This window comes from Geospiza fortis, unplaced genomic scaffold (genome assembly GCF_000277835.1).
Source record: "Geospiza fortis unplaced genomic scaffold, GeoFor_1.0 scaffold2, whole genome shotgun sequence".
In the NCBI taxonomy this organism is placed as follows: domain Eukaryota; kingdom Metazoa; phylum Chordata; class Aves; order Passeriformes; family Thraupidae; genus Geospiza; species Geospiza fortis.
In genome coordinates, this window is record NW_005054366.1 from 2,101,272 (window position 1) to 2,111,863 (window position 10,592).

At 42.0% G+C, this 10,592-nt stretch overlaps 1 protein-coding gene across 1 annotated transcript in view; it reads right to left on the reverse strand.

The window, feature by feature from the left end:
* Positions 1-4,848, reverse strand: part of LCTL (lactase like) — a 9,099-nt gene extending 4,251 nt beyond the window's left edge. The window contains exons 1-6 of the mRNA XM_005424283.1: positions 4,725-4,848; positions 3,573-3,733; positions 1,690-1,777; positions 1,347-1,456; positions 933-1,061; positions 353-448 (exon numbers count right to left, since the gene is read on the reverse strand). Coding sequence (XP_005424340.1) covers positions 353-448; positions 933-1,061; positions 1,347-1,456; positions 1,690-1,777; positions 3,573-3,733; positions 4,725-4,848 — 708 coding nt within the window. The remainder of the gene's footprint in view (positions 1-352; positions 449-932; positions 1,062-1,346; positions 1,457-1,689; positions 1,778-3,572; positions 3,734-4,724) is intronic.
* Positions 4,849-10,592: the final 5,744 nt, after the last annotated feature.

Here is a 10,592-nt window from a genome sequence, read left to right on the forward strand (position 1 = left end):
TTTTACCAGAGACTTCCTGAAGTCACTTGCAACATTCAGGTTTCATTTCAACAAGCCAGGATGTTTGTTTCTAGACTAACCTGGATGTTTTCTTTTTCAACGGCCTTGAAACAAACTAGAGGAGACATTTATAATATAAGGAAATTCAAATTGTTGCAAGTGTTAAATCAAGCACCAAACATTGGTAGTGCCTTGGATTCTGCACTGGAGGTTTAAAGCTAGATGATAATTTCAGTGTCCTGCTTGGAAATTACAGGGCTGTGAAACTACATTTCAGTTTAAGGAGTGAAATCTGATAAAAATCCTGAACTAACACATAATTTCAGGCACAATTTCAGGAGATTTTTTTTACTTTAATGATGTGATGAGCAGCCTTGTAGGCACCACAGCCACCGAGCTTCAGTCCTGGCGCGTGTTCTCCTGTTTCATAGCCCTTTTCAGCCACTGCCTGCAAACACAGAGGCACAGTCAGCCCTGCCCTGGGCTCCAGAGCCAGGGGATGTGCTCCACACTCTGCATCCTGTGCTCCCCTGCTGGGCTGGCCCTCTGCAACCCCCTCTTCCCTTCCTTGGCTCCCAGTCCCTGCCTGCTTGGCAGCCAGCTGTGGCATTGGGAGCAGGGTGTTGGTGAGGAGGGCTACAGGGGTGAGCTGAGGAATGGGGAAGGGTAAATAACAGTTGCCTTTCCAGTTCTTCATTTCTAATTTCAGTCTCTTCAGTCGAGGAGTTTTCAAAATTTTCCTGGAATTTCATGTCTTAAAACTCTGCCCTTGTGCAAAATCTGCCTGCTGAGATTTTTGGCCACAAAGATTTAAATCTTTCCCCTTCCCTCTCCATTTTTTTCCCCTACTCTCCTCTAGTGTCACTTGCACAGAATTTTGGGAACAGAACAGTGCAGTGGGAGAGTTTGGAAGGAAAGCACTGATGACTTACCCAGGGATTGCTGAATGTAATCCAGTGTTTCACACGGTCACCAAACTTCTCAAAACACAGATTTGCATAATCATTAAAATAATTAATCATGCTTATGTTCTGCCAGCCACCATACTTTTCTTGGAGAACCTTTGGAAATAAGAATTTCAAGATTCAGTAATTGTACTTGAAGGTCAGCTGCTGCTTAAAAATACTTTTATTCCTGTTTAATTCTGTTTCTATTTCTAGCTCAGAAAGAGATTTTTCAAAACTTCCACGCACATAAAATCCAAATGAATAGGAAACATTTACAAATTCTTAAAATCATCCAGGCTTCTCTAATTTTTTTAAGTACTCTTAGTTCTTAACCTTAGGAAATTATTTCTATCAGAAGGCTTTATTTGAGGTTTTTCACTAATTTAAATATTGTCTGACCTGTGGCAGATCCCAGTGGTAGAGGCTCACAATAGGGGTGATGTTGTTTTCCAGAAGACTGTTAATTGTGTCATTGTAGAACTGTATTCCCTTCTCATTCAGTTGCTCAGCTGATGGAAAGCACAGACAAGGAATTACCTGCATTGGTTCCCAAATAACTGGAAGAACAGAAATCTAAAAATATTAATCAAGGAATTTTACATTCTAGTGTTGGGAATTCTGTAATGGTAAAATGCAGACAAACAGAAATCTGTTTAACAGGAATGTTGAACAACTGTGGGTTACTCAGGAGTAAAATTTCTTACAGATAATATTGGAAAAAATGTAGTGAAATCGTGCTTACCTTTGATGCCTGTGGGCATAATCCTTGGCCATGAGATAGACAAGAGGTAGTGATTCACCTTCAGCTCCTTCAGTAACTGAATGTCATCCTGTGAGAAGAAAATCCAATTAACACATCCTGAGGCTGAGCAGAATAACTTCAGTTCTTAACTAATTCTGAATGCAGAATATCTGTGGAAGATTTGCACAAAACAGGATCCAGTCTGGTTTTTTCTGATCTTTGAGGTGATGGCTCGTTCTATTTGAAGCCTTTCTCTTGAAGCACTTTTTTTTGACAGGCCAAAGAAGTCCTGCAATGTTTTGTGCAACTGTGGAGATTGAATGTTTGCACTACAGAAAAATGTGCTGAGGTTTTGCAATACAATTGTATTTATATCAGAATTTGTGTTAGAAAATAATAGAGGGCTGTCAATCTTGACTTCAAACATTTCAGCTCAGGCTCAAAAACATAATTACTTGGACTTTCCTTCACTGTCTTATACTGGAATGAGAAAACCCCCTTAATCCCATATGAATATATGTTCTTTTGCTAAGAAATTGCACATCTTCAGTGTTCAATGAAATTAGAAATTGGTGGTGTTTGTGCCAATGCAAAGAGAATTCTGATGATGAAAGCAAAGAGTGCTCTGGTATAAAGTGGACCAGGTAAGTGGACAAATACTGGCAAGTTTTAGAAAGTATTTCTAAATCCAAATAATCTCTGTGTCAATCTCTTCTGGTGCCATGCCCCAGTGAGCCCCAGCTTCTCTGAGATACGTTTTAAGCTGTTCTTTCAAACTTCTGCTGTTTGAGAGCTTTCCTGCCTTTTCCCATTTTAGTAGAGTAAGGCATAATTAGTTTCTTTTCTCTTAGTTCTTGCTGAGGCCTCTGGTTCTCCCTTGAACTTCATCTACGTGGAGAAATCTCAGAGGAATATAACTTTTATTAAATTAGTTGGAATTCCAATTATGTAACCCTGCCTTCTCACAGTCATTTGGATTCCTCTTGCTGTGTATCTGTCTTTCCTCCAGCACAGTAATTTCAAAATTGTTTTTGATGGTATTAGCCTTGGAAACATGTTGTGAACAAAGCTGCATTGATTATTTGTTTGTAATCCTTTCAAAAAATGGGCAACATCCAGACTGAATTTTAAAGCCTCTGAAAAATACATGGAAAACTTCATACATGCACACGCATGTGATGGTGTTCACAGGGGTTTTAGGATGAGGGAAGAGATGAGGATCTGACTCCATGTTTCAGAAGGCTTGACTTGTTATTTTTTGTTATAGATTATATGAAAACTATACTAAAAGAATAGAAGAAAGGATTTTGTCAGAAGGCTAGCTAAGAGTAGAAAAAGAATTAATAACAAAGGCTTGTGACTGAGACAGTCTGAACCAGCTGGCTGGGATTGGCCATTCATTAGAAACAACCACATGAGACCAATCACAGATGCACCTGTTGCATTCCACAGCAGCAGATAACCATTGTTTACATTTTGTTCCTGAGGCTTCTCAGCTTCTCAGGAGAAAAAAATCCTAAGGAAAGGAGTTTTCAGAAAATATTATGGCTACACACACACACACACAAAAAGTTAATTTTATTTAAAGCTCAAATATGTTTATTGTATTTCTAACTAACCGTTTGGACTTCCTACAGCATCTAGAATATTTTATGACATAAGAATCCTGAAAAGCTGACATGTATTTGGGAAACACTGTGGGATGATTGGTTCTATGAGATTATAATGGAACAAGATTTTACTGAACTGATTAAAAATATCAGCACTCGGTTTTCTAAATTGAATAACCTTTAGAGCAGCTAAAGCTGTCAAAGGGGACACCAGGACCAAGGAGTGGCCCCAGGCCATTAGCAGAGGCGCAGGTGGTTCCTCCTGAGCCGTACCTTGACTCTGTAGTAGCCATCGCAGGCGGAATCTCCCGTCTCGTTCCTGAGCACCTTCCCCTTGCTGTGGGTGAAGGCATCCCAGATGCTCGGCCCTTTGCCATCCTTGTCCCAGGCCCCCTCGGTCTGGTAGGCAGAGCTCCCCACACCCCACAAGAAACCTGAGGGTAAAAACAGGGCAGTTATTGGAACAGGGGAGTTACTGGAGTTATCTTCCTGCTGATTGGTCTGATGCTAAATGCTCATAGGAGAAAGGAACTGGAAGTGAAAGGAAGCACTGCTGGAGAGGCTGAGGTTTTCTACATTTCAAAATGTGTCTGTGCCTAAATAGGTCTGAAAATGGGGAATAAATGAAGGTGTCCTGTTCTGATGCACTGAAAAAAGAAATGGCATCCTTTCATTTATTAAACCTGTAAAATCTGTATTTTACAGTGATGAGGTAGGGCATTGATAGCATAGAAATGTCTTATTGTAAAAAACAAATTAGGGTTCCACATAATTTCTCCCTGCTGGTTTTCATGGTAGTTTTAGCAACTATAAGTTTAGATGTTATGTAAAATATACAGAAATATTCTGGATTATTTTCCTGTTGTTACACAAAATACTGTATCATAAATGACTTGAAAACTCGAGCATGAAAACCTGTCAGTGCCTGTATATTTCTAGTTTTGATTTTGCTCGGATGAAATGTGTTCAAATATGTGTTGAAGAAAGGATAAAGTTCATAAATCCATACTGAGGAGTGGATTGGATAATACTGAGCAGCTTGAAACAAACCCAGCACAGTTATTTCACTGATTTCTTAAATTTGCTACGTAACAAAGGGTATTTTAGTTTATTTCATTAGTTGTAGGTAATTTATAAAAAAGGAGAAGAGTTCTGAGGTGTGACTTGTTACACTTGGATATGAGCTGTTATCTGTGAGCCTGTCCTTGTGTTTCCTGTTGGAGTGGATTTATGGAATGCAGGGTCACATGGATGGATCCCTGTATTCCCAGAGCACATCCCAAAGTGCTCTGCATCCTGCAGCCACTTTCATTTCTGTTCCTGCCATTCCCCTGGAAGGACACAGAAAACCTCCGGGTCACTTCCTTGTGCAAAGGAGCAGGTCTAGAACATTCCAAGCCCGAGCCAGCCGGGTTTGGGCGGTACCAGCTGGGAAGGTGCCGTAGTAGAAGGACCCTGGGTTGTTCTTGGTCCACGGGAAGTCCTCGGCCACACTCAGTGCCATCACTGCCACCAGCACAGCCCAGCACCTCAGGGTGTCCCTCCTCATCCTCACCAGCTGGCCCTGCCAGGGAAAACACAACAGCTCTGTCAGGGGTTGCTGCTCCACAAATCTGGGGGGTCAAAGGGAAAAGCTGGTTCTTTCTGCTGGATGGGAACTATGATTGAAGGCTGAAAGTTTGGGCTGAGTGGAAGCAGCAATTAAACTTTTGGCAGGGTGGGGAAAATGAGGGAAGATCAATCCCCTCAATCAAAATTATAATTATTAGAAGCCACATATTTTCTCTGATGTTACTTATCTTTATTCTAAAGGTCTCTTTGTTGGTACCTATTTTGTTCTGAATTTCAAACTGTCCCACAAATATCAGTAAGTAAAGCCCTCTAACCAGGACAAAAAGAAACAATTATGCTGGTAGCATTTTCCCACCTGTCATGGCAACAATCCCTCTGGAAGGTGAAAAGGAAAATTAATACTTGCAATTATTGCAGTTTTAATTAATTGCAGCTTTTATCTTGATGTTGTCTTTTTTATCCAGTCTCAGCATCAATTTTGAATTGTGACATCGAGTTAAATTATTAGAGAGAACACATTTTAGCTGAGTTAAATAAAGTTTCAGAAGGGGTTTTTAGAAAAGCACTATTTTCCCCAAATTGATACAGTCCCCAAAGGATGTTTTACATTCCTGAGCATCTGTTGGTGAATCTGAAGATGGGGTTGGGCCATGAGAAAAAGCAGAACAAATATTTTAAATAATGATGTTTTGAATTGGAGTACCTGAGCTGCTTTGCAGGTTAGCTCCTGACCAAAATGAACCCCCATATGTGGCAAAAAACAAAAGGCAAAGGACTAACCCCCTTTTCAGAACATGTAATAAATGTACAGCCTCAGAGACCTCCTGTTCCTCTGCTTATTAATGATCATCCCCTAATTAACACAGGAACTGCACAGCTGGCTTGGGAAAATGGAACTACTTCAGCACTAAAGCCTTTAGTCCTGGATTAAAAATATCTCCACCTTGGCATTCCAAATGGGACCATTTAGATTACAGGGTTAAAAAAAGCCTGTAGCAGATTACAAACATTTTAAATCAGGTCCAAATACTCTAGAATTGCTTTTATTTTGAATATAAAAGGTTGCAAATACATGTGATTTTAACTTAGACATTGCTAGTAGCTCTCTGGTTTAGTCAGTAAATTTAAATTTAGCGTTGCCCTTCATCTTCTCATTAGCACTGACCAACAGTCCAGGAAAAGGAGCCAGGAGAGCAGGAAATGTTCCAGGGGTCTGTGATGTTTCTGCAGCTCAGGCACTGCCCCAGGGCAGCAGGGCTCTGGGGTTTTACTGAGTGCTGCTAGCAGCTAGGATCTCGTTTGGAGTTAGGCATAACAACAAAATCAATCTAGTTTTCACTTTTGGCTTGATTATTCTTACTAGTAGAATTAGAAATAATTTCAGTACCTCAAGAACAATAAAACACTTCAGGATTTTACAGCAGTCTATATTGAATAAAACAATCCATGCACAATCTGCTGTGGAATATTCAATCAAACACTTTTCAAATTCATATGTGCATTTTGGAGCTCTTCATTGCTCTGGTTTTCTGGCATGTATCTCTACAATCACAGTAGAAGAAACAGCTTTTCAAATAGTACAAAAAGGTTTAATAAGTTCAGACTATTAGGATGGTCCTGTAAAACCCTTTTTTACCCCCTTGCTGTCTGGCAGCTGAGTTCCCTTCTGCCCTGATTGTAGCTGGAGCTATTTCCATTTCCCCCATCCCTGCCTTACCTGGTGTTCTTCCCAACAGATGTGTCCTATCTGGGAGATTCCTCTGAACTGCCACAAACCTACCAGGGCATTCAGAATAAATTTACTTGCCCAGAATAATTGTATGGAATTAATCCAGGCGATCACAAAACCTCGGGAGAAACATCTAGTTGCAAACAGCATTTTGTTCACTTACAGTCACAACAAAAAAGAACAATCCTTTTGTATCCACAGCCAATGCTGCAGGACAAGCTTTAGCTTAACCACAGGAATCTGTTAGCAATGAGGATTTTCCTTTGTAAGCAAAATGAGCTTTGCACTTATCTACACATTCATCCAGGACTGCCTCTTGAACAAGGGGTTTGTAGATATTTTTCATCAGGAATTGCAGTGATGGGCCAAGGATGGGTGAAACTGAAAAGGGACATTTAGGTGAGATATATGGAAGAAATTCTTCACTGTGAGGGTAGGGAGGCCCCGGCACAGAAGCTGGGGCTGCCCCTGGATCCCTGGAATGCCCAAGGCCAGGCTGGACAGGGCTTAGAGCAGCCTGGGATAGGGGAAGGTGTCCCTGACATGGCAGGGGTGGAGCCAGGTAATCTTTAATGTGCCTTCCAACTCAGAGCATTCTGGGATTCTGAATTCTGTGATTTTCTCTCGGTGCAAATGTCTGTGTCCTGGATGGTGTTTGGCAAGGGAACTAAGTGAGAGATTTGGGGAGGCCAAGGGTTTTGTTTTTACATGGCATCATTTAAAATCAGATAATTAGGATGCAGGCTTGAAAAATCACATGCTTTTTCTTTTCTTTCTAAAGGAATTCCTTATGGTGGTGTCTTTGTGGAGAAAACAACTCTCCAGTCTGGATGTTCAGCTCAAGTTTCAACTTATTCCTTTTACTTCTGGAGTTACCTGCAGTCCCTCTCACACATCATGCCCATTGAAAAGGCACAAAACCAGGTAACCACTGCTGTGCTGAAAATGTGATTTCAGCCATCTCTGCTCACCTGGCTGTCAGGTGAGAAAACCTCTCTGTGCTGAGGGAGAGGGGGCAGAGCCTGAGCCAGGGCAGAGGGAGGCTCTGGGCACCGAGCACAACAAAGGTGTGGGAGCTCTTCCCACACCCGCCCTGAGGAAAGGGATCTCTGGGCAGGGCAGCAGGAGCAGCTCAGCTGCTTTTGAGGGTGGGGGATTTCCTCCTCCCTGCTGTGCACCCTGGAGCTGCTGGGTGCTCTGGCTGGGTGGCTCCTGCCTGGAACCTGCTCTCCTGTGCTTTTGCAGCTGTACAGTTTGTAAACAAACTCCTGGTTATTCCTTTGCTTATCCACTTTTGTCTTTTTTTGCCTTTTTGTTTTTCCTGAGCAGTGCTGGTGCCCTCGCGTGGCCAATTTTATAGCTGAGAATGTTGCCTGGCAGAGTAAAATAAATATCAACATTGCAGTTCTTACAGAGCCTCTCAGAAGAGAGATCTCTGAGATATCTCAGAGATCTCAGAAGTAAAAAATGATCTGAAATGAGAGCAGGAATATCACCAGGAGCTCCTTGTTCATCCCTGCAGGTCTCTCTGTCCACTTGCCTGCCCTCCTGCTCCTCAGGAGGGGCCATTTTCAGGGACAGAGGTGATGATCCTTGAAAATCCAGCAGCTCCTGCACACAAAGGGCAGTGCTGTTTGCACAGCTCCTGCTGCAGGGGACATGGGTGCTGAGGGCACATTTTTATCATTTTTTTTTGGCATTTGGCACATTTTATCTCCTGCAGAACCAGGTAGGGCAGTGAACCAGAGTCACCACAGCACTGAACGATGCCAGAGGTGTGGTGATTAAGGGTGGGCATTACTCATTCCTTGTTAAATCATAATTGCACCTAAAAACACCTCAAGAACAAAGGCTCTGGCACGCCAGCAGAGGCTGGGACTGCTCAGAGAGCTGGCAGGGGAGCAGACTGACAGCTCACCCCTCTCTCCATGTGAGGAGCTGCATGGATCTCACCCAGGGAGCTTGGATCAGGCCAGGGCTGAGCTCAGAGCTCTGCTCTGGCTGCCTGGTGCCATATTCATCAGCCAGGCTGCTGCTTTGGGGCATCACTGAAGTCACTTGGTGAATTGTCACTGACTCAGTGGTCAGGCGGAGCCAGCCCTTGGTGTGCATGAAAACACAATTCTTTCCAACTGCATTTAACATGGGCTGCCAGGAACATGACACTGCTCCACTCTAAGTTGTGTTTGCATAGGTTTTCTTCTCTTAACATAATCTTTTCCTGTGATGTTGTTTCCCAGTTTCCTGCATAAAACCCCAAATTAAAAAAAAAAAAAAAAAGGATCATATTTACATTGTGACAGCTTGGTCATTTTTTCCTCTTGGAAAAGTTTTATTAGCAGCAGTTTTTGAACCATGCCAGAAACACATCAAGGCTATAAAATCTTTTATTGTGTTTTATTGGTAAAAAGAATGTTTCTTAAAAATCTACTTGTTGGAGTCCATCCAAAATTGGCCAGTGAAGTAAAATGCATAAAATAACCTGGAAAGCAGCTTCTGCAATGGGCTCATTCCATGAGTGTGAATTCAGGGACTGACTCTGAGAGTGCTTCACTTGTCTCCAGCCTGGAGTGGATCTTCTTCCATAAATGCTGCAGATATTTATGGCTTTTCTTGCAGCAGGATTCTGTGTGAGCACATCACAAAACCTTTGGCACAGAGCCCACTGTGCTTATCCTCCCCCTTTATTTTCTATCTGTGCCACTTTGTGTTGCAAAAGCTCTTGTCTCCAACTAGACACCAGGGATGGAGCCATCCTAGCAGCAAACCCCTAAACCTGCTATTTATTGGATTTCTGCTTTTAGCCCCTGTGTTTTGATGAAAAAGGAGAAGCTGTCTTTCCTAATTCCCTGGCAGATGTTCAGACAGTGAGACCACATCAGCCTCACATAATTCTGACCTATCTCCTCAGCTTCCTGATTCTTCATTCTTCTGAGCTGCACTCCCTTTCCAACCTTGAATAGGCCTTTTCTGTCTCAGAGAGAAGAATCCTTTCTTATTATACAGCCACCAGAAAACCATGTAATTTTTCCAGTGTGTGGTCTGCTGCAACTACACTGAGATATTGGAGTTTTTTCCAAATCAAAACAAAACCCACTTACAATTGTTCTTGGAACAAGAACACTTGTATAACTGTGCTTGTATTTTTCTGTGTTACAAAATGACTTTCCTTGCATTATATTAGCTGCTTTTGGAAACTTTTTGTCCAAAGCTCAACTGGGTTTATGACCTGGTTTTGTTTTTCAGAGAAAAACATTGGAATTATGGAAGAATATTGGAAGGAAGAGAAATGAGGATGGTTTGCTTTACTGTGGGGAGCACCAGTCTGGTATCCTGGGAAATCTGTGGGCAGCTTCTGGAGACAGTCTCCATTGCAAGAAAACCTCCAGAGTCTGGGAGATCTTGTGTTTGAGCTGGGATTCCTGAGAAAAGATGGAAAGGAGTGACTCTGAAACTTACACTAAATTTCCTTAGCAGCTCCTGCACTATTATGAGACACTGCTCTCAGATTTTATGCCCATTGTGCTCACTGAGGAGCTGCCATCACTAGCCACTGGCTTTATTTGGTCATTATTTAAAAAAATTCAACTCTTTGAGAACCTGCTGCCTCTGTTTTACAAAGAAAGATTGTAAAGATTGGCAAGGACAGGATAAATCTGTAGAATCTATTCTGGTTGTACTAAAAGCTCCATTTTTAAAGGTGTCATTTTCATACCAGCTCCTACATTGTATATTTTTAATGTTTCTTGGTGTGTGCAGAGAGGTGCAGACACTTCCTCCTTTTATAGAACTCCCAGATGGTCAAAACTCCTGAGACTTGGCACTGATGCAGGCAAAGGTGCACACTGGATTTGGAATGACCAGGCTCAGTGGTTGGTTAAAATCCCAGCCATGATATATAATAAATGACAGATGTTACAGATACTCCTGGGTGCAATGAGGAAGGTCACAGAAATTTGCTTCTAAAAATCAATTTTAATTTCTCTTTTCCT